A 25043-nucleotide genomic window follows, 5' to 3' on the forward strand; every position below is an offset into this window, starting at 1 on the left:
GACTTTTTGGGAGCCTAGCCGCGTACGGGGCCCCGAAAACCAAGCACCGCCTTCAGGATTTCTAATGGCATAAATTTTTGATTTCACTCCTCACTTCCTATCACAGTTTTGAAGGCCATAAAATGCCAAGATGGCACAAAACCCCCCCAAATGACCCCATTTTGGAAAGTAGACACCCCAAGGTAATTGCTGAGAGGCATGTTGAGTCCATGGAATATTTTATTTTTTGACACAAGTTGCGGGAAAGTGACAATTTTTTTTTTTTTTGCACAAAGTTGTCACTAAATGATATATTTCTCACACAGGCCATGGGCATATGTGGAATTGCACCCCAAAATACATTTAGCTGTTTCTCCTGAGTATGGGGATACCACATGTGTGGGACTTTTTGGGAGCCTAGCCGCATACGGGGCCCCGAAAACCAAGCACCGCCTTCAGGATTTCTAAGGGCGTAAAGTTGTGATTTCACTCCTCACTGCCTATCACAGTTTTGAAGGCCATAAAAAGCCCAGATGTCACAAAACCCCCCCAAATGACCCCATTTTGGAAAGTAGACACCACAAGCTATTTGCTGAGAGGCATGTTGAGTCCATGGAATATTTTATATTTTGACACAAGTTGCGGGAAAGTGACAATTTTTTTTTTTTTTTTGCACAAAGTTGTCACTAAATGATATATTGCTCAAACATGCCATGGGCATATGTGGAATTACACCCCAAAATATATTCTGCTGCTTCTCCTGAGTATGGGGATACCACATGTGTGGGACTTTTTGGGAGCCTAGCCGCATACGGGGCCCTGAAAACCAAGCACCGGCTTCAGGATTTCTAAGGGCGTTAAGTTGTGATTCCACTCCTCACTACCTATCACAGTTTTGAAGGCCATAAAATGCCAAGATGGCAAAACCCCCCCCCAAATGACCCCATTTTGGAAAGTAGACACCCCAAGCTATTTGCTGAGAGGCATGGTGAGTATTTTGCAGCTCTCATTTGTTTTTGAAAATGAAGAAAGACAAGAAAAATGTATTTTTTTTTTCTTTTTTCAATTTTCGAAAGTTTGTGACAAAAAGTGAGGTCTGCAAAATACTCACTATACCTCTCAGCAAATAGCTTGGGGTGTCTATTTTCCAAAATGGGGTCATTTGGGGGGGTTGTGCCATCTGGGCATTCCATGGCCTCCGAAACTGTGCTAGGCAGTGAAGAGTGAAATCAAAAATTTACGCCCTTAGAAAGCCTGAAGGCGGGGCTTGGTTTTCGGGGTCCCGTGCGCGGCTAGGCTCCCAAAAAGTCCCACATATGTGGTATCCCCATATTCAGGAGAAGCAACAGAATGTATTTTGGGGTGTAATTTCACATATTCCCATGGCATGTTTGAGCAATATATCATTTAGTGACATCTTTGTGCAAAAAAAAAAAAAAAAAAGATTTGTCTCTTTCCCGCAGCTTGTGTCACAATATAAAATATTCCATGGACTCGACATGCCTCTCAGCAAATAGCTTGGGGTGTCTACTTTCCAAAATGGGGTCATTTGGGGGGGGTTTGAACTGTCCTGGCATTTTATGCACAACATTTAGAAGCTTATGTCACACATCACCCACTCTTCTAACCACTTGAAGACAAAGCCCTTTCTGACACTTTTTGATTACATGAAAAAATAATTTTTTTTTTTGCAAGAAAATTACTTTGAACCCCCAAACATTATATATTTTTTTTAAAGCAAATGCCCTACAGATTAAAATGGTGGGTGTTTCATATTTTTTTTTCACACAGTATTTGCGCAGCGATTTTTCAAACGCATTTTTTGGGGAAAAAACACACTTTTTTAAATTTTAATGCACTAAAACACACTATATTGCCCAAATGTTTGATGAAATAAAAAAGATGATCTTAGGCCGAGTACATGGATACCAAACATGACATGCTTTAAAATTGCGCACAAACGCGCAGCGGCGACAAAATAAATACATTTTTAAAAGCCTTTAAAAGCCTTTACAGGTTACCACTTTAGATTTACAGAGGAGGTCTACTGCTAAAATTACTGCCCTCGTTCTGTCCTTCGCGGTGATACCTCACATGCATGGTGCAATTGCTGTTTACATTTGACGCCAGACCGACGCTTGCATTCGCCTTTGCGCGAGAGCTGGGGGGGACAGGGGTGCTTTTTTTTTTTTTTTTTTTTTCTTTATTATTTTTTTGCTTTTTTATCTTATTTTTAAACTGTTCCTTTCATTTTTATTTTTTTAAATTAATTTTATTGTTATCTCAGGGAATGTAAATATCCCCTATGATAGCAATAGGTAGTGACAGGTACTCTTTTTTGAAAAAATTGGGGTCTATTAGACCCTAGATCTCTCCTCTGCCCTCAAAGCATCTGACCACACCAAGATCGGTGTGATAAAATGCTTTCCCAATTTCCCAATGGCGCTGTTTACATTCGGCGAAAGCTAAGTCATGAAATGCTCGTAGCTTCCGGTTTCTTAGGCCATAGAGATGTTTGGAGCCATTCTGGTCTCTGATCAGCTCTATGGTCAGCTGGCTGAATCACCGGCTGCATTTTCAGGTTCCCTGTTGGGACAGGAAAGCCAGAGAAAAACACGGAAGACGGTGGGGGAGGGGGGGCATTCCCTCCCACTGCTTGCAAAAGCAGTCTAGAGGCTAATTAGCCGCTAGGATTGCTTTTACATGAAAGCCGACCGCTGGCTGAAAAGAATGATACCAAGATGATACCTAAACCTGCAGGCATCATTCTGGTATAACCACTCAAAGTCCAGCAATAGGGATGAGCCGAACACCCCCCCGGTTCGGTTCGCACCAGAACCTGCGAACGGACCGAAAGTTCGCACGAACGTTAGAACCCCATTGACGTCTATGGGACTCGAACGTTCGAAATCAAAAGTGCTCATTTTAAAGGCTAATTTGCATGGTATTGTCCTAAAAAGGGTTTGGGGACCCGGGTCCTACCCCAGGGGACATGTATCAATGCAAAAAAAAGTTTTAAAAACGGCCGTTTTTTCGGGAGCAGTGATTTTAATGATGCTTAAAGTAAAAAAAAAAAAAGTGAAATATTCCTTTAAATATCGTACCTGAGGGGTGTCTATAGTATGCCTGTAAAGTGACGCGTGTTTCCCGTGTTTAGAACAGTCCCTGCACCAAATGTCATTTTTAAAGGAAAAAATCTCATTTAAAACTGCTTGCGGGTTTAATCAGTGGCGGCCCGTCCATAGGGGGCACCAGGGCGCCGCCCCCCCCTCCTGTAGTCAAAAAAAAAAAAAAAAAAATTTCAAAAAAAAAAAAAAAAAAAAATTTTTTTTTAAAACGGCCCCTTTAAGAACAAAAAAAAAAAAAGTCCTTCAACAAAGTGCACTGTGGCGCCGGACGCCAGTGCACTATGGGAAGCGCCACGTCAATGCAATCACGAGATTGCAGACACGGCGCTTCATTTGCGGGCTTTTAACCCGCCTTGTGGCGCAAATGAAAACGCCGATTAGCTTCTGCTCGTAGAATCAGTGTGATTCTATGGGCGGGAGCATTGCTTTTCAAATCTTGAGGTCACTTCCGGCTTTCGTGAAGAAGACGAGAGCCGGAAGTGATGTCGGCAGCTCCGTTCTTCAGCTGAGCGGAGCTGCAGGAGAAAGGTAAGAGCCATATGAGGGATGTGTTGCTGTCTGGCAAGCAGGGTGAGCTCCAGCACAGCTGCATGTATCTGTCCCTCTCTTCCCCATTCCCCCCCTCCCTCCTGTCTCACTACACACGGACTGAAGACACCTATACACAGACAGAGGGGGAGGGGGAGGAGAATGGACACATACACAGGACGTTATCAAAGAAAGATACAGTGATTTTGGGGGCTGGGAGAGGATGCTTTATGTGCTAGGGGCCACTTTGGGACAGAGAGGATTTGTGCTAGAAGGGGGGTTGAATATAAAATTAGACCCCCCCCAGCACAAATCCTCTCTGCTCCCAAAGTGGCCCCTAGCACATACAGCATCCTCTCCCAGCCCCCCAAATCACTGTGATTATCTTTCTTTGATAACTTGCCCCTCTTCTCCCTTGTTCAAAGAGATGCTGGCTGTTATTAAGGAACAATCATGGTTTCTGGGATCAGTGGACACAGTGGATGCGTTTTTGATGACACAGTGGATGCATTTTTTATGACACAGTGAATGCGTTTTTGATGACACAGTGAATGCGTTTTTGATGACACAGTGAATGCGTTTTTGATGACACAGTGAATGCATTTTTGATGACACAGTGGATGCGTTTTTTATGACACAGTGGCTGCGTTTTTGATGACACAGTGGCTGCGTTTTTGATGACACAGTGGATGCGTTTTTGATGACACAGTGGCTGCGTTTTTGATGACACAGTGGATGCGTTTTTGATGACACAGTGGCTGCGTTTTTGATGACACAGTGAATGCATTTTTGATGACACAGTGGATGCGTTTTTGATGACACAGTGAATGCGTTTTTTATGACACAGTGAATGCATTTTTGATGACACAGTGGATGCGTTTTTGATGACACAGTGAATGCGTTTTTTATGACACAGTGGCTGCGTTTTTGATGACACAGGCTGCGATTGATGTTTTTTTTTCAGAATTTTTCAGTTTGTTTGCGCCCCCCCAAAAATTTTGAGCACCAGCCGCCACTGGGTTTAATGTAATGTCGGGTCCTGGCAATATGGATGAAAATCAGTGAGACAAACGGCATGGGTACCCCCCAGTCCATTACCAGGCCCTTTGGGTCTTGTATGGATATTAAGGGGAACCCCGCACCCAAATTAAAATAAGGAAAGGTGTGGGGCCACCAGGCCCTATATACTCTGAACAGCAGTATACAGGCTGTAGGTTTGTTGTTAAGTAGAATCTCTTTGTAATTTAGAACGAGTACATTTTTAACGTGTTTAGCTCCAGCCAAAAAATCTTTTTTAAGCTTTTTGGAAAACATAGGGAAGGGTTATCACCCCTGTGACATTTGTTTTGCTGTCTTTCCTCCTCTTCAGAAGATTTCACCTCACTTTTTGTCCCAATGGATTGGAAAGCATCAGTGGAAAGGAGAAATGTTTTTCCCATATTAACTCTTACAGGAGAGAATTTCCCTTCCTAGGGGTAGATTTATTCTCACTTCCTGTTGTCTCCTTCCGTTTGCAAGTAGGAGTCGTTTGTAAGTTAGTTGTTTGAAAGTAGGGTCCTGCCCTATATACTCAGCAGAAATTTGGGCCTTAGGTGTTGCTGTGGCCACAACACTGTAAGCCCTCACAGGGCTCTGCTGTGAAATATTAGATCAAGAATTGTAATTACATGCCCCTGTTGAACAGGAGCTGAAAAATTAGGCCTTAGGCACTGGTGCTGGTGCCACAACACTGCAACCCCTCACAGACACTCTAGTTGGAATGCAGGAACGAGCCCTGCTGCAAAGTATTGCATCAAAAATTGTAATTACATGCCCCTGTTAAACAAGGGCTGAAAAATTGGGCCTTAGGCACTGGTGCTGGTGCCACAACACTGCAACCCTTCACAGACACTCTAGTTGGAATGCAGGAACGAGCCCTGCTGCAAAGTATTACATCAAAAATCGTAATTACACGCCCCTGTTAAACAGGGGCTGAAAAATTGTGCCTTAGGCACTGGCGGTGGCACCCAGAACCAAAAATGTTCTTACAAGCTATCAGCGTGATGATTGAGGAGGAAGAGGATAATTACTCAGGGATAGTCACTCAGCATCAGCATAGGCAGTCTTTGAAGGGATCTGAGATTTCAAAAAAAAATTATTCGGTTACATCAGCATCAGGTGTTTGGTAGCTGGTGGTGATCCAAGACTCATTCATTTTTATAAAGGTCAGTCGATCGACCGAGTCAGTGGACAGACGCACCCTGTGATCGGTTACCACGCCTCCAGCAGCACTGAATGTGCGTTCCGAAAGAACGCTGGATGCAGGACAGGCCAGTAGCTCAATTGCATACTGTGCAAGCTCTGGCCAGTGATCCATCCTCAAGACCCAGTAACCCAGAGGATTTTCGGTGGGAAAGGTGTCCAAGTCTGATCTTGCCCCTAGGTATTCCTGCACCATGTAAAACAGACGCTGGCTATGGTTGCTGGAACCGATCATACCTTGGGGCTGCGGACCAAAAAATTGTCTGAACGCATCGGTCAGACGGCCACCTTCTCCACCGCTCCTTCTTTGACTGACCGAAGCCTCAGCAACACGTTGTCCAGAAACAGGAGTTTGTAACCTCCCAGTCTCTGGGAACGCGTTGCACAGACCTTTCTGCAAGGCCTCCCGAAGATGTTTCATCCTCTGCTCCCTCTGCGATGGCAAGATAAGGTCTGCAACCTTACCCTTGTAACGTGGATCAAGGAGGGTTGCCAGCCAGTATTGGTCCTTCTCCTTGATACCACGAATACGAGGATCCTTACGCAGGCTTTGCAGGATCAGGGAGGCCATGCAGCGTAGGTTTGTTGAGGCATTCGGTCCGGAGTCCTCTGGGTCACTAAGGACGACATGGTCCGCAGCCACCTCCTCCCAGCCACGTACAAGTCCATGTGTTTCTTGGGACTGATCCCTTAAAGACTGCTGCTGATGCTGAGTGCCAGGCTCCACCTCCATACTGACACAATCTTCCTCCTCCTCCTCCTCCTCCTCTTCCTCCTCGTCCTCTTCCTGTGTGATCGGCGGGCACGCAGGAACACTGTCTGGATAAAGGGGTCCTTGAGAGCTAAGGAAGTCCTCCTCTTCCTGCCTCTGTTCTGCCTCAAGTGCCCTGTCCATTATTCCATGCAGCGTGTGCTCCAACAGGTGGACAAGGGGGACAGTGTCACTGATGCATGCACTGTCATTGCTCACCATCCTCGTGGCCTCCTCAAATGGTGACAGGACAGTGCATGCATCCCTGATCATGGCCCACTGGCGTGGGGAAAAAAAAACAAGCTCCCCTGACCCTGTCCTGGTGCCATAGTCGCACAGGTACTCATTGATGGCCCTCTGCTGCGTGTGCAGCCGCTGCAGCATGGCCAACGTTGAGTTCCACCTGGTGGGCATGTCACAGATTAGGCGGTTCTTGGGCAGGTTAAACTCCTTTTGGAGGTCCGTCAGCCGAGCACTGGCATTATATGACCGGCGGAAATGCACACAGACTTTCCTGGCCTGCCTCAGGACATCCTGTAAGCCCTGGTACCCGCCCAAGAACCGCTGCACCACCAAGTTAAGGACGTGAGCCAAACAGGGCACATGGGTCATTTGTCCCTGTCGGAGGGCAGAGAGGAGGTTGGTGCCATTGTCGCAAACCACCATTCCTGCCTTAAGTTGGCGTGGCATCAACCACCTCTGAACCTGCCCCTGCAGAGCTGACAGAACCTCTGCCCCAGTGTGGCTCCTGTCCCCCAAGCACACCAGCTCAAGCACCGCATGGCATCTTTTGGCCTGCGTACTTGCGTAGCCCCTTGAACGACTACGGAGCACCGCTGGTTCCGAGGAAGAGGCCATGGAGGAAGAAGAAGAGGAGGGGGTGGAGGAGAGAGGTGTGTCACAATCATTAGCATTTTGGAGGCGTGGTGGCGGAACAACCTCCAACACTACTGCACCTTGTCCTGCATCCTTCCCAGCTGCCAGCAGAGTCACCCAATGCGCCGTGAAACTTAGGTAACGTCCCTGTCCATGCCTGCTGGACCATGAGTCAGCGGTAATATGCACCTTACCGCTGACAGCCCTGTCCAGCGAGGCATGGACATTGCCTTCCACATGCTGGTAGAGAGCCGGAATCGCCTTCCGTGAGAAAAAGTGGCGATTGGGTACCTGCCACTGAGGAACCGCACATTCCACAAACTCACGGAAGGGGGCAGAGTCTACCAACTGAAAAGGCAGCAGTTGAAGTGCTAGCAATTTTGCCAAGCTAGCATTCAACCGTTGGGCATGTGGATGGCTGGGAGCAAACTTCTTTCGGCGGTGCAGCAGCTGGGGCAGGGAAATTTGCCTGGTACAATCTGACGTCGGTGTACCAAAATCAGATTGCCCACAAGTACGTGGCTGTGACACACCTAATTCTACACCTTCATTCCTCTCAGTGCAGGTCTCAGAGAGGACTGAAGGTCTAGTGGGGTTGGAAATCTCAGCTGATGAGGAGCAAGCAGAGGTCCTCTTTGTTCTTTGGTGTGGGTCTTTTAGATACGCTTGCCAACGAACTGCATGGCAGGTCAACATATGTCTGGTCAAGCATGTGGTACCCAAGCGGGAGATGTTTTGGCCACGCGAGAGACATATGTTGCAAATAGCAGCGGTGCGATCTGATGCACTCGTCTCAAAAAAGGCCCACACCAAAGAACTTTTTGAATAACGCGCAGAGACTGCAGCGCCCTGCACATGTGGAGCTTTGGGGTGTGATGCAGTCAATGTGCTGCCCTTAGGCTGGCCCCTGGAGGGCATCCTGCCTCGTTGGTGATGTGCCGCCTCCTCCTCCTCCTCCTCTCTCCTATCAGGCACCCACGTTGAGTCAGTGACCTCATCATCCCCTCCCTCCTCATCACTGGAGCAAACCTGGCAGTATGCTGCAGCAGGGGGAGCATGACTGCCAGATTGCTGTCCTTCTTGGGCACCCCCTCTGTCCGTGCTCGTGTTACTGCCTTCATCGAGCTCAGTATCATCATCAGAGCCTTCCAAACGCTGGGCATCCTCCTGGAGCATGTACCCAACACTGTGATCAAACAGTTCGAGAGACTCCTCAGGAGGACATGGTGGGGCTAGGGAAGGAGTCACTGATGACATTGAGCCGAGGGAAGAGGCCGCTGCTTTGCCAGACAAAGTACCCTGGGCATGGGTGAGAGAGGATGAGGAGGATGAGGACGGCTTGGTCATCCACTCGACCAAGTCTTCCACATGTTGCGGCTCAACATGGCCAGCTGCCGAAAAAAAGGCCAAGCGTGTCCCATGGCCACGTGCTGATGAGGATGCACCATCTCCACGACCAGCACTAGACACAGAGCCTGCTTGCCCTCTCTTATTGGCTTGTGACTGTCTGCCTCTCCTTCTTGGCCTTCCAGACATACTAATGGCCTGTAGCTGCACTAAGCTGGGATATATATATATATATATATATATATGTACTGATACTGCAGCTAGCAAAATCAACTGCCTGCCTGTAGTATGAGAACACCACCAACCTTCTACAGGTAGCTTTAGCTGAACACTGTGAGGTGGACGCACCCCACTAACTTGTAGGTTTAGCAGAACACTGTGAGCAGGACGCACTGCACTAACTATAAATAGTCTAGCTGCCTGACTGTGGTACTAATAGGATCAAAAGAACACCAGCAATTTTCTTCAGGTAGCTGTATTTACTGTAACAAGACAAGCCTGCCTGTCAGTAAGAAGATAACAGAAACGGATCTAGCTGAACACTGTGAGCAGGACGCACCCCACTAGCTTGTAGGTTTAGCTGAACACTGTGAGGTGGACGCACCCCACTAACTTGTAGGTTTAGCTGAACACTGTGAGCAGGACGCACCCCACTAACTTGTAGGTTTAGCAGAACACTGTGAGCAGGACGCACTGCACTAACTGTAAATAGTCTAGCTGCCTGACTGTGGTACTAATAGGATCAAAAGAACACCAGCAATTTTCTTTAAAATACTGTAACAAGACAAGCCTGCCTGTCAGTAAGAAGATAACAGAAACGGATCTAGCTGAACACTGTGAGCAGGACGCACCCCACTAGCTTGTAGGTTTAGCTGAACACTGTGAGGTGGACGCACCCCACTAACTTGTAGGTTTAGCTGAACACTGTGAGCAGGACGCACCCCACTAACTTGTAGGTTTAGCAGAACACTGTGAGCAGGACGCACTGCACTAACTGTAAATAGTCTAGCTGCCTGACTGTGGTACTAATAGGATGAAAAGAACACCAGTAATTTTCTTTAAAATACTGTAACAAGACAAGCCTGCCTGTCAGTAAGAAGATAACAGGAACGGATCTAGCTGAACACTGTGAGCAGGACGCACTGCACTAAATGTAAATAGTCTAGAAGATAACAGGAACGGATCTAGCTAAACTGAATACAGTGTATATATATATATATATGCAACACCTGGGATGCATATATATACACAATACACTTTAAGTGCAGCTAACTGACTGACTGTCCTGCCTAATCTAGCTAACTCAAATGAAATGACACTGTCTCTCTCTCTCTCTAAGCACACCGGAACATACTGCACAGGGCCGCCGTGTAGGCGGCCTTATATAGTGTGGGGCGTGTACTAAATCCCCTGAGCCATAATTGGCCAAAGCCTCCTTGGCTTTGGCCAATTATGGCTCTCTGTTAAGGCGGCGCTGTGATTGGCCAAGCATGCGGGTCATAGTGCATGCTTGGCCAATCATCAGCAAGCAATGCACTGCGATGCCGCAGTGAATTATGGGCCGTGACGCGCCACACGAATTTGGCGCGAACGGCCCATATCGTTCGCAATTCGGCGAACGATCGAACAGCCGATGTTCGAGTCGAACATGGCTTCGACTCGAACACGAAGCTCATCCCTATCCAGCAACATACCAGTACGTTGCTGGTCCTTGTTAGGCATATATTGTAAACTTTTTTTTCATGCAGCCTGTGGGCTGAACGAAAAAAAGAGATTGATCGGTGGGTATGCCCACCATTAGAATACCTCCCTTCATCCACCCACTTCTAATGATGGGCATACATGCACCATTTATATATGCCGAAGCATGGGGGCATCCTCCCGCAAAAGGCAGGAGCAAATTGCTCCTCCACCCACTGCTGCCCCCACGCTTCGGCATATATGCTGAAGTATGTAACTGTGGTGGTGAAATCACCTCCGACAGCGCTGGAGTCACGGCTTTATATATCGTGGGAGCAAACGCTGTTGCTGTCAAGATAAATAAATCCGCGCTGCAACTGAATGGCGTACCTGCTAAGCAAATGATGGTTAACAATAAAACAAAGTAACATTACAGTATAACAGTAAGACTTACCATACCTGCAAAGCAAATACAAAAAAAAAATAGTAAAAAATAAAACATTTAACGCAACCTGTGCCTAAAATATATATATATGCCGAAGCATGGGGGCATCCTCCCGCAAAAGGCAGGAGCAAATTGCTCCTCCACCCACTGCTGCCCCCACGCTTCGGCATATATGCTGAAGTATGTAACTGTGGTGGTGAAATCACCTCCGACAGCGCTGGAGTCACGGCTTTATATATCGTGGGAGCAAACGCTGTTGCTGTCAAGATAAATAAATCCGCGCTGCAACTGAATGGCGTACCTGCTAAGCAAATGATGGTTAACAATAAAACAAAGTAACATTACAGTATAACAGTAAGACTTACCATACCTGCAAAGCAAATACAAAAAAAAAATAGTAAAAAATAAAACATTTAACGCAACCTGTGCCTAAAATATATATATATGCCGAAGCATGGGGGCATCCTCCCGCAAAAGGCAGGAGCAAATTGCTCCTCCACCCACTGCTGCCCCCACGCTTCGGCATATATGCTGAAGTATGTAACTGTGGTGGTGAAATCACCTCCGACAGCGCTGGAGTCACGGCTTTATATATCGTGGGAGCAAACGCTGTTGCTGTCAAGATACATAAATCCGCGCTGCAACTGAATGGCGTACCTGAAAACAATAAAATGGTTACCAACAAAACACAGTAAACGGTAAAGTATGAAAAATCTGAAAAGGAAACATGGTAAAACATAATAACAATAAAACATTGCAGAATAGAATAGAGTAAAAAAGAGAAGAACAATAGAGAGAGAATAGAGAGAGAGAACAATAAAACAACAACTATTTTTGGTTTTTTTATTTTATATTTTTTTTTTGTGTTTTTATTTTTTTTAATTTTTTTTTTAATTTTTATTTTTTACACTTTTTTTTAGTAACTTTTAACTTTTGTAACTCGTTCCAGGTTTGGGTCTCTCAAAATGCAATGGCATCTTGGGAGACCCTGTGTTAGTGTGCCTAGTCTGTGCAGTGCTGAACCCTACGCTAATACTCAACTACTGTATGGTAGCGTTCAAAGCATTCACCCATGCAAAGACCAGGATTGCCAGGACAGGAGGGACAATAAGACCGGGTGTCACGCCTAAATCCGCGCTTGCTGAAGACACGACATCTTTTTTGGGGGGCTCGTTGGGTAGGGGTACTCGGGATGGCATAAAGAAAATGCCTCTCATGCAGCCGGCTTACTGCATTTGGTTAGGGAAGGTGAGGTAGAGCACCGTCTGGAAACAGAAGGGCTCTGACGATCTCTTCCTGGAATTTAAGGAAGGATCCAGTCCGTCCTGAAGCTCTGTATAGCACATGAGCATTCAGCAAAGCCAATTGAAATAAGTATACAGACACTTTTTTGTACCAGCGTCTGGCCTTACGGGCAACTAAGTACGGCGCCAACAACTGGTCGTTGAGGTCCACCCCTCCCATATTAAGGTTGTATTCGTGGACACAGAGGGGTTTCTCCACAACACCAGTCGCCGTAGAAATTTGGGTCGTCGTGTCTGCATGAAGGGAGGTGAGAACGAAAACATTCTTCTTATCCCTCCACTTCATAGCAAGCAAATTATTATACTTCAAGCAGGCTCTCTCCCCCAGCCTAAGACGGGAATCTACAAGCCGCTGGGGAAAGCCCCGGCGATTAGGTCGCACGGTGCCACATGCTCCAATCTGCTGATCAAACAAGTGACTAAAAAGTGGCACGCTCGTATAATAATTGTCCACGTACAAGTGGTACCCCTTTCCGAATAAGGGTGACACCAAGTCCCACACTATCTTGCCAGCGCTTCCTATGTAGTCAGGGCAGTTTGTCGGCTCTACGTGACTATCTTTTCCCTCGTAAACCATAAATCTACATGTATAGCCTGTGGCCCTGTCACAGAGCTTATAAATCCTGACCCCGTATCTGGCACGCTTGCTGGGAAGGTACTGTTTGAAGGACAAGCGGCCAGAAAACTTAATCAGGGACTCATCAACGCAGACAACTTGATGGGGGGTAAACAAGTCTGCAAAACGTTGGTTGAAGTGGTTTACGAGGGGCCGAATTTTGTAGAGCCGATCGTATGCAGGGTCTCCACGAGGACGACAGAGTTCATTGTCGTTGAAGTGCATGAACCGCAAAATCTGCTCGTCTCGTGCCCTGGTCATGGAAGCAGAGAACAAGGGTGAATGGTAAATTGGGTCAGTGGACCAATATGACCGCAACTTACTCTTTTTATTCAACCCCATGAGGAGGGAAAGGCCCAGAAAGGTCTTAAATTCGGAGACCGTAATTGGTCTCCAATCTCTGGCAAGGGAGGACTGGGGATTAGCGGCGATGTGTTGACCAGCGTATAAATTGCTTTGGTCCACAATAGATCTATAGAGATCTTCGGTGAAAAACAGTGAATAAAAATCCAGTGGCGTAAAGTCAACTGTTTCCACCTGAATTCCGGCTTGGCCAGTGAAAGGGGGAAGTACGGGTGCTGCAGAAGTGGAAGGTTCCCAATTCGGATTGGCCAATGCAGCAGGAAGGGCACTATGGGCACGACGGGCCTGTCTTTGTCTTCTTGGTGGCAGCGGGACACTACTAGTGCTAGCCACCTCGCCAGCTTGAACTGCACTTATGGGACTCGCCACGTCACCACGTGATACTGCAGTGCTGGATGTACGACCAGGGTGTACTAGGCCGCTGGTGCTTGCCAGTTCACCAGAAGGAGTAGCGGCGCTAGTACTGCTCTGCTCCATACGAGAGCCCTGCGGTTCTTGCACTTCAAGGACAGAAGAAGATTGGGGTCTGGTACGCCTGACCTTAGCAGGGACCACAACTCTGTCGTCAGAGCTATCTGTCATGGAGCCGCTGTCCTCTACAGGTTCGTATTCTGAGCCTGAACTTGACAGATGAGTGACTTCCTCTTCACTATCTGTCATACTCAGAAACGTGTAGGCCTCTTCACTAGTGTACCTTCTATTTGCCATTTTGGGCTCTAAATTTAGGGGTACACTAGTGAGACTCACAGGCAAAAAAGCTCCTGACTGTTGGCGACTGTATCAAAACGCTACCAAAAAACTGTTAGCGATCGCAGGGATCAGGCCTGACTCTGCGAATGCTGCAGTTATGTGTGCTTAGTGTTTTGTAAGTGACAGTTATCGATCGATACTGCACTTGGGTGGGCTGGGCAGGGCTGGGCTGAGGAGCAAAACGCAGGTGCTAGCAGGTATCTGGGCTGATCCCGCTAACACTGCGTTTCAGGGAACCCTAAACTGCTGGGGAGTATAGATCTGATCGGATCAGATATCGATCCGCTCAGATACTATAGCACTAAGGGAGGTGTATGCTGCGTGCGTGGGTTTTAGCGGTACTGGCGCTAACCTGACGCTGCCTGGGGCGACGCAGACCTTATCTGCCCCTAAAAACTTAACTTCTATCACCGCCGGGCAATTAGGGGGTTAAACCTTTATAGGGTAATAAACGGCGGGTGCCCTAAAACTATAATAAACTATAATAAACTGTAATAAACTGTAATAAACTACAAAAAACAAACTAGCTAACCAGCGTCACCCGTAACACTTATACGGTGATCGCTGGTGAAAGGGTTAACTAGGGGGCACTGGTGACGGGGGGTAATCAAGGGGTTAACTTTTATTAGGGGGGTTAGGGGGGTACCCTGGACCTAAGGGGGGGTACCCTAGACCTAAAGGGGGCTAACCTAACTGCCCTAAAACTTTTAACTGACACAACCTGACACCAATGCAAAAAAAAAAAAAAAAAATGCTATTGGTGTCAGAGTGACAGGGGGTACAGGGGGGTGATCAGAGGGTGATCGGGGGGTGATGGGGGGTGACAAGTGTGCCTGGCGTGTTCTACTGAATGTGTAGTGTTGTGCAGACTTACTTGGATGTCTTCTCTCCTCGGCGCGGCGACGAAAAGACCGGCTCGAGGAGAGATGACATCACTTCCTTTCCCTCTGTTTACATTACAGAGGGAAAGGAAGCATTTTCATTCGCCGGGAGCGATCGGGAGGGGGTGGCCAACAATGGATGGCCGCCCCCTCACCTCTCATTGCCCGGGAAGAAATGGCGACTGCCTCGGGCACCGGGGGGGGGACCGATCGGACCCCCCACCCGTGGAAGGCAAATCACGTACATGTACGTGATTTTGCCTGTCCGTGCCACCTTGCCGACGTACATCGGCGTGAGGCGGTCGTCAAGTGGTTAATGGCTCCCACTACCTCCAGGTGCAGGGGGTTGCGATGGGGATATGTTGTGCCCCATCGTATGCCAACCTGTACCTGGGGTTGTGGGAGGCCATATTCCTAGATGATGAGGCTCTATCGATGTACACGGACCACATCCTTGGGTGGTACCGGTACATCGATTACATTTTCATCATCTGGGACGGACCATCAGATTTACTTCAACAATGCCTTTTGAGGATGAATCGTAACGACTTTAATTTAAACTTTACCATGTCATTTGACAAACAATGTATTACATTTTTGGATGTGGAAGCCTATAGAGGATAAGGAGGAGCCATTTTGAGTAGACTGTACAGGAAACCCACTGCGAGCAATGCAATTCTGCATGCCACCAGCTTCTATCCTAAACCCCTTATGGACTCGATTCCATATAGCCAGTACCTCAGGGTGAGACGAAACTGCTCAAACGACAATACCTTTAAAATAGAGGCAAACAAACTACGAGAGAGATTGCTACTACGGGGCTACTCTCACGCTTCATTAACCACTTCCCTACCTGCCCATAGTCATATGACGTCCACAGATGGGATCTCCCATCCTGGGTGGACGTCATATGACGTCCTGGGATTCCCGGCCATCTAGGGGGCGCGCGCGCGCGCCGCGTTCCTCGGGACCTGTTGCGTGTGCCCGGCGGCCGCGATGTCCGCCGGGCACCCGCGATTGCCCGTTAACCGGGCCGGCATGTGGATCTGTGTGTGTAAACACACAGATCCACAGCCTGTCAGCTCTGAGGAGAGTGATCTGTGTTCCCAGAACGGAGGAACACTGATCGGTCTCCTGCCCTAGTGCTTCCCCTCCCCCTTCAGTTAGAATCATTCCCTAGGAAACATATTAACCCCTCCCCACCCCCTAGTGGTTAACCCCTTCACTGCCTGTCACATTTACACAGTAATCAAGGCAATTTTATAGCATTGATCGCTGTATAAATGTGAATGGTCCCAAAAATATGTCAAAAGTGTCCGATGTGCCCGCCATAATGTCGCAGTCATGAAAAAAAATCGCGATCGCCGCTAAAAAAAAATTAAAAAATATTTTTTTTTCAAAAATGCCATAAATCTATCCCGTATTTTGTAGACGCTATAACTTTTGCGCAAACCAATCAATATACGGTTATTGCGATTTTTTTTACCAAAAATATGTAGAAGAATACGTATCGGCCAAAACTGAGGAAAAAATGTGTTTTTAAAAAAAAAAATTGGGATATTTATTATAGCAAAAAGTAAAAAATATTGTGTTTTTTTCAAAATTGTCCCTCTTCTTTTGTTTATAGCGCAAAAAATAAAAACCGCAGAGGCGATCAAATACCACTAAAAAAAAGCTCTATTTGTGGTGAAAAAAAGGACGTTAATTTCTTTTGGGTACAACGTCGCACGACCGCGCAATTGACGTTTAAAATGCGACAGTGCTGAAAACTAAAAATTGGCCTGGGAAGGAAGGGGGTGAAATTGCCCGGTATTGAACCGGTGAAAACGATCTTTTAAAAAAGCCTCTCTACAACCAAGAGAAAAGCTACTCCACTCTGAGAAATTTAAAAGTAAAAATGACATGAATGCCATCAGAATCATTACAAAGTATAGTAATCAACAGGAGCGAATTAAAAACATCATAGAAAAATACTGGCATATGTTACAATGTGATCCAGCACTGGGACCGTTTGTTCCTCCCAAACCTCTCTTTACCTTTAAACGGGCCACATCCTTGAGAGATAGAATTATCACCAGTGAATTTAAGGGGGAATCAAATAAAACTCACTGTAAATATAAGGGAACTTTTAAATGTGGGGCATGCAATTATTGCAAATTCATGGTCACGGAAAAAAACCCCACTCTTCCGAACGGTCAGGTCTTCAAGCCATTTCTTGAGGGTTTTTCCTCAGGTGGCAGGGAACAATAATAATCACTGTCCTGCCGCCCCAGTCTCTCCTTCTGGGACCCAGATGCAGACGGCTGTTTAGCACCTCTTCCTTATTTGTTATCACTTTTTTTCACTTATACTCGTGTTCTATGTACGGAATTTATAGACCAACAGCGAATTCCTGACATGCATAATTATTCCAATAACACATCTTTTACAGTATAGAAATCTCAAATATCTTGGGTCCAACTGGTAATGCAACCTAATATACATATGAATTTGTCCATATATATATATATATATATATATATATATATATATATATAAATAAATACACCTTACGTTGGGCCCATGAAATATATATCACTCTTTGCTATTTAAACTTATTTACATTCTAGGTTATCAGTCTAATCTCTATGTCTTTAGATTATGTATGTTTCTGGTCCAATGCTTGAACATCATAACTGATCTTGTCACAAATTCCTTTTTTATCTAATATGTAAATTAATTGTTCCAGTTTGATGTGATTTGATCCCTCTGCTTATGGTATTTTGTATATTTTATTCTATAATGTCATGTAAATTCATACCTATCCATCCCACTTTGTCATATTAATCTGTAGGACGTTGCCTGTCACCAGCATTTTCTTGATTTTGAAAAATGTAAACTACACTGATGTTAATTACATATTTCTATATTTGCCCTCATACTAAATGGTGATGTTAGTTTAACATCACATCAAAACATTGCTTAACTTGTTGCTCGCCCGGCACACAAAGCCGCCTGGGCTTCATAACCCGTGGCGGCGCTGTGTGAGGCTACAGTACATTTCCATCTTTGGCTGGCCTCCATCCTGCGACCCTGGCAGACATGCGCAGTCCACTGGGAAAGCATACTGTGTCGGAGGGTGCAGGGGGCGTGGCTACGTCCCGATGCGGCGGTGAGCGGAGGTGTGTGAGCTCCCTCTTCGCTTCGGCCCTTCGTTGCTATCTTTAATGAGGTGATCCAGCGCCATTTAGTGGGCTATCCCTTCCCCGCTTATCACAGTCCCTGCGCCGCTTGGTATTCCTCCCTGCACAGCTTACCACCTGACGGGTCTCTGGAGGTGAACAAGCCGGCATCGTGCGGTGGAGTGGGAGAGGCGGACCGGCACCGGAGGAGACTGACGGCTGGCTTTGAGTGGCGGCGCCTTAGGCTGCATGTGCCGGCGGGTTGCTCGGCAACGGCCCTGCACTCTCGCGAGAGAGTCTCACAAGGGGAAGCGCCGACAGCGGCATCAGACTAACCAGACGCCCGAGTGACGGATGTTTTGGGATGGCTCCATACCAGTGAGAGATCTACCGTGAGTAGCCTGGACCAGGCCTCCGGATAGCTGCATTATACCGCTAGGAAGATACAGCGGTGTGTCTGGTAACTTGTCAGCTTTATTTTACATCTGTCTTTTTACGCTGTACGGTACCGGATAAGTGGAGGACTTGGATATCGTTTAGAGAAATATAAAGAGAGCGGGTGACTGATGTGTAGTGACACCTTGCCCTGTTAAAGGAACTTTTGCTATCTTTCTGGTACCCCTTAAACCAGCCCTATATCTTTGCTGCAGTACTGGTACTGTTGTGACTGTTGTAATATGACTAGGAAAAAGGGGGAGGAACAGGCCCAACATACTCAGGAAAGCTCAGTAGCCCAAGCTACCCAATCACTTAAAGAAAAGGGGAACCAGGCGACGTCTGCAATGGCAGCAGCAGCCAAATTAGAAAAGTATGCGCATACCCCCCTGCACTCCCCAGCCAAGGGTACCCATCCATCTCAGCTGGGAGGCACAGGGGATAGGAAAAGTATAGGTAAAAACTTCATCCACGCCATTAATTCCTGCTAAAGGGGCGAATAAAAAAAGCCCCGAGAAGACCCCATTGGGAAATATGCCAGAAGTTACTCCTGCCCCCAACGAACCAAGTGAACCTGAGCCCACATTAAAAGAGATGTTAAACACAGTTAATTTATGCAGGGGCTCACTGACTAGCCTAAATGACCAGCTAGGGGGTCTTAAAGAAGAGCTACGCTCCATGAGTCAGGACCTACAAAAGGCTGCGGAAAGGGCCACCATATTGGAGGAGAGGTTAAGCCAAGCTGAGGATGTTTTGTACCCAATGCAACAACAATTTAAAATAATGCAAACCCAGTTGGATACCTACAAGTCTAAAATGGATGAAATTGAGAATAGGTTACGTAGACAGAATGTGAGGGTACTGGGCCTCCCAGAGAATAGCGAGGGTTCCCGCCCTGAAGAATTCCTGGAAGGATGGTTGAGGGAGGTTTTCGGAGCTGAGACATTCTCACGTTTTTTCTCTATTGAAAGGGCGCATAGAGTACCTACTAGGGTATCCGCATCAAGCACTCGCCCTAGACCCATGATCATGAAATTATTTAATTACAAAGATAAGGTGACACTAATGCAGAAATCCAGAGAGAAGGGAGACATTTTCTACAACGGAGCCCGAGTTTCATTATACCCAGACTACTCCCCTGAGTTACAGAAGAAGAGGGCTGGATTTGTGGACATTAAGCGCAATCTGCGAACTCTTAAAATACCATATGCGCTATTGTACCCGGCGCGACAGCGCATTGAAGCCTTAGGGGGGGACACAATTTTTTGATACTGTAGATAAGGCCACAAAGTGGCTTGAAGATAATAAGAGGAACTTTTAGAGCTGGATCATATTGAGTGAAAATGAATGTAAATTTTTATTTATTTATTTTTATTTTTTTGCAGGGGCCGAAGGGGGGGGGGACTGATGTAAGTGTTAATGAGAGTTGGTAAAGCGTGAAAGGTTGAGGATGTTTTTTTTTTATTAGAACACTAACGCATGAAATTAGGGTGGGGGGAGGGGTGGGGATTGGGGGAGGGAGGGAGGTGAAAGGGAGGGGCGTGGGTTTGGATGGGGGGAGGGAGTGTTGGAATGAGCACAGAGTTGGGGTTAGAATGGTCACAAAGTGTGCCCTCAGGGCATACCAAGATAGGTTTGGGGGGAGGAGGGGGGGATTGCAGGAGGGTAGAGGAGCACAGGGGGTTCAAATAACAAAAAAGAGTCACATTGCACAAGACCAAAAATTGGGGAGTAAGAAGATTAAAAGTAAACACAGTTTGTTGAGGCACTCACGCACAGTTAAGAAATACAGAGTAAGGTCAGCAATGGAGCTAGAGGAGGAGATGAGTGGGATAGGGAAAGACATACTAAAAGATAGACACGTTACACAGGGTAATTATGGTAGAAAGGATAGGAGTACCTTTGGTCATTTAGAACATTTCTTTTTCTTTTGGTCACTTGATTGTAGGGGCGGTATTTCTTTCTTTTTATTAATAATGTTCATTTTTTTTCACTAAAAATGTCCAGTATTGTAGGTGTAAGCTCATGGAACATCAGGGGCATGGGCGATTCCATTAAGAGAGCCACTGTATTTGCCGAGTTGGAGTCCCATGGCTCGGGATTGATGTGCCTCCAGGAGACCCACCTGACCAACGAAACCAAATTATCAATCAGGAATAGGAAATTTCAAGCTCAGTTCCACTCAGTATATTCATCTTATTCAAGGGGGGTTAGTATACTGGTTAAAAAAGAGGTGATGTTCTCCAGGGATGTCAAGATCCACTCACTGGGTTGCTATGTATTTTTATATTGTTTTATAGAGGGTTCCCATTCATTATAGCTAACTTGTACATTCCTCCACCTTTTAAGTTGGACATTTTGTATTGCTTGCTGGAGTATGTTGAGGACAAAGCTGACGTTCCGATCATAATAATGGGCGACTTTAATATGGTCCTTGATAGCTGTCTGGATAGGTTCCCGCCTGGGCCCAGGCCGTCAGGAATGTCTGGGGGGCGTTGGCTCAATTCCTGGAGGAGGTTGGGTGGTGCGACCTCTGGAGAGCCCGGAACCCAGAGTCCCGGCGGTACTCTTGTTTCTCGGGGTCACACCGCACACTCTCTAGAATCGATTTAGCGATAGGTAACTGAATGGCACAGTCCGTCATAGACAAGATAGAATACCAGCTGAGGGGGATCTCGGATCACCCCCCTCTGACGCTGAAGATAAAAGTCCACAATAGACACACACAGAGGGCTTGTGCGTTAAACCCGGAGTGGTTGGAGATTATAGGGGGACAGGTAGATATCTCTGTAAAATTAGAAGAGTACATTGGAAATAACCAGGGTACAGCGTCGGATGGGGTGGTCTGGGACTCCCTAAAGGCATTCCTTAGGGGGGTGCTTATACAGCAGGTGTCACGGGTTAAGAAACACTCAAAGGTAGAGAGTGAACGGATTAGAGAAGAGGTACTGAAACTGGAGAGGCAATATGTGGGGGACCCAAGCCTGGAAAATCAGGAGACATGGTTAAAAAAGCAGCAGGAGTATAAGATTGATTCAATAAGAAATGCCGAGAACAGGAGACTGTTCCAGAAGCAGAAGTGTTTTGAAGAGGGGGAGAGAGTTGGTCGAATGTTGGCACTGTTGGTCAACACCAACTCTCCCTCCTCATCACTGCCTATGATTAGGACCACTAGTGGAGAAACCTCATCTGACCCTCTGAAAGTCAAGGAAACATTTTTTAATTATTATAAGGATTTATATAAGTCACAGCGTAGGTTAGAATTAAATGAAATGGAAAGATTCCTGGAGAATGTTTATCTGCCGACTCTCCCGGATATGGATAGGGCCGGCCTGGAATCCCCTATAACCCTTGAAGAACTAAAACAAGCAGTAGCAGACATGCCTAATCAAAAATCCCCAGGCCCGGACGGACTACCCGTGGAAGTCTATAAGCACTTCGGAGTGGTGATGCTCCCATTTCTCCTGAAAACATTGAATTGGGCACTTATAGAAGGAAGGCTACCCTCTTCGATGTTAGAGGCCAACATAATATTGATACTGAAAGAGGGGAAAGACCATCTTGACGTATCTTCATATAGACCAATTTCACTGCTCTGTTCTGACATTAAGATCCTGGCAAAAATAATGGCAATTAGGCTAAATAAATGTATTTCGGGCTTGGTACACTCGGACCAATCGGGATTTGTTCCTAATAGGTCCGCTAGAGTAAATATTAGACAGATGTACTTGAGCCTCCAGTCTCCGGCAGGGGGAAATGCCCCCAGGGCGATATTGTCCTTGGATATCGCCAAGGCATTTGACAGCATGGAATGGGATTACCTCTGGTGGGTACTGGAGAGACTCAGGTTTGGTCCCACGTTTATAAGATGGGTGAAAATATTATACTCCCATCCAACTGCCAGAATAAAGATAAACAACGACTTTTCTGAATGGATGCCTCTTGAGAGAGGGACGAGGCAGGGGTGCCCATTGTCACCCCTGCTGTTTGCCCTAGCTATGGAGCCGTTAGCGGAAGTAGTTAGAACATCGGCCGGGGTGCAAGGATTTAAGAGAAGCAATGGGGAAGATAAGATAGCGTTATATGCAGATGACGTGCTACTGTTTTTGGGGGACACGGGGCCATCATTAGAAAAATCAATCCAACTTGTGGAAAGGTTTGGGAAATTATCGGGACTTGTAGTTAATTGGGATAAATCTATGCTTTTACCAATCGATTCAACTATTAATGCCCCGACTGGCTGTACGTCTCGGGTAAGAGTAACAGAGAAAATGAGGTATCTGGGTATAGTGGTGTCCAGTGATCCTTACCAATATATTGAAGATAACCTAGTCCCTTTGCTGGAAAAATTTAAAAGGAAAAGCGACATCTGGGGCAAACTCCCTCTATCTATGGCAGGTATAACTAACCTAGTCGAAATGGTATGGATGCCACAACTTTTGTACGTACTCCATAACTCCCCGGTATGGATTGGGAAGAAATGTTTTTTAAAAATAAATACCTTATTTAGAGAACTAATTTGGAGGAAAGGGCAGGCAAGGATCAGTCTGCAAACGTTACAGCGCCCTACCAGGGGGGGGGGGGGGGGGGGTTAGCAGTGCCCCAACCATACAACTATTTTCTTGCTGCTCAGCTGCAGCATATAGTGGAAAAATTATGCTACAGGATAGCTCGCATAAATCCCTGATAGAGGCACTGGAGGCCGGGTCACTACAGGACGGGCCCCCAACATGCAGATTAGTTAATAAAGTTTGGCAGATGACTAAGCGGATCATGGGGTATAGAGGGTTCACTGAATTTTCGCCTATATGGCACAACAAATTTTTGCGTGAACTGTTGGCCTTGGGAAAAAACTGGACCTGGGAATATCATGGAATAAGTAGGTTGGCTCAGCTATACGATGATAATAAAATGCTAAAATCCTTTACTAAGCTTAGGAGCGTATGTTAGTATGTTGTATATTTTATTCTATAATGTCATGTAAATTCATACCTATCCATCCCACTTTGTCATATTAATCTGTGAGACGTTGCCTGTCACCAGCATTTTCTTGATTTTGAAAAATGTAAACTACACTGATGTTAATTACATATTTCTATATTTGCCCTCATACTAAATGGTGATGTTAGTTTAACATCACATCAAAACATTGCTTAACTTGTTGCTCGCCCGGCACACAAAGCCGCCTGGGCTTCATAACCCGTGGCGGCGCTGTGTGAGGCTACAGTACATTTCCATCTTTGGCTGGCCTCCATCTTGCGACCCTGGCGGACATGCGCAGTCCGCTGGGGAAGCATACTGTGTCGGCGGGTGCAGGGGGCGTGGCTACGTCCCGACGCTAGTGCTCGCGCATGCGTGGGGCCATAGGTGGCTCGTACCTGCCTTTCCTCCCTCTCATACCATCAGCTGTTGCAATTTTCAGCAGCAGCTGATTAACCACTTGCCGACCGCCGCACGACTATATACGTTGACAGAGCGGCACGGGCAGGCAAAAGGACTTACAGGTACGTCCTTGCCTGCCCGCGGGTGGGGGGTCCGATCGGACCCCCCCCCCCGGTGCCTGCGGCGGTTGGCAAATCTCCCCCGGCGATCGGTGGTGAGGGGGAGGCCATCCATTCGTGGCCCCCCCCTCGTGATCGCTCCCAGCCAATGGGATCATTTCCCTGCCTCTGTATTGTACACAGAGGCAGAGGAAATGATGTCATCTCTCCTCGGCTCGGTAATTTCCGTTCCGGGCCGAGGAGAGAAGACTGCAATGTGAGTGCACCAACACACACACAGTAGAACATGCCAGGCACACAAAACACCCCGATCCCCCCCCCCGATCGCCCCCGATCCCCCCCAATCACCCCCCCCTGTCACAAACTGACACCAAGCAGGTTTTTTTTTTCTGATTACTGTATTGGTGTCAGTTTGTGACAGTTACAGTGTTGGGACAGTGAGTATTACCCCCCTTTAGGTCTAGGATACCCCCCTAACCCCCCCTAATAAAGTTTTAACCCCTTGATCACCCCCCGTCACCAGTGTCGCTAAGCGATCATTTTTCTGATCGCTGTATTAGTGTCGCTGGTGACGCTAGTTAGTGAGGTAAATATTTAGGTTCGCCGTCAGCGTTTTATAGCGTCAGGGACCCCCATATACTACCTAATAAATGTTTTAACCCCTTGATTGCCCCCTAGTTAACCCTTTCACCACTGATCACTGTATAACCGTTACGGGTGACGCTGGTTAGTTCGTTTATTTTTTATAGTGTCAGGGTACCCGCCGTTTATTACCGCCGAATAAAGATTTAGCCCCCTGATCGCCCGGCGGTGATATGCGTCGCCCCAGGCAGCGTCAGATTAGCGCCAGTACTGCTAACACCCACGCACGCAGCATACGCCTCCCTTAGTGGTATAGTATCTGTACAGATCAATATCTGATCCGATCAGATCTATACTAGCGTCCCCAGCAGTTTAGGGTTCCCAAAAACACAGTGTTAGCGGGATCAGCCCAGATACCTGCTAGCACCTGCGTTTTGCCCCTCCGCCCGGCTCGGCCCAGCCCACCCAAGTGCAG

At 46.8% G+C, this 25043-nt stretch overlaps 1 protein-coding gene across 1 annotated transcript in view; it reads left to right on the forward strand.

The window, feature by feature from the left end:
• Window positions 1-3291: 3291 nt before the first annotated feature.
• LOC141145769 (lymphocyte antigen 6E-like) overlaps window positions 3292-25043 on the forward strand; it is a 135062-nt gene continuing 113310 nt past the window's right edge. Inside the window, exon 1 of the mRNA XM_073632646.1 lies at window positions 3292-3635. Coding sequence (XP_073488747.1) covers window positions 3517-3635 — 119 coding nt within the window. The 5' untranslated portion in view covers window positions 3292-3516. The remainder of the gene's footprint in view (window positions 3636-25043) is intronic.

This window comes from Aquarana catesbeiana, linkage group LG05, assembly GCF_042186555.1.
Source record: "Aquarana catesbeiana isolate 2022-GZ linkage group LG05, ASM4218655v1, whole genome shotgun sequence".
Lineage (NCBI taxonomy): Eukaryota > Metazoa > Chordata > Amphibia > Anura > Ranidae > Aquarana > Aquarana catesbeiana.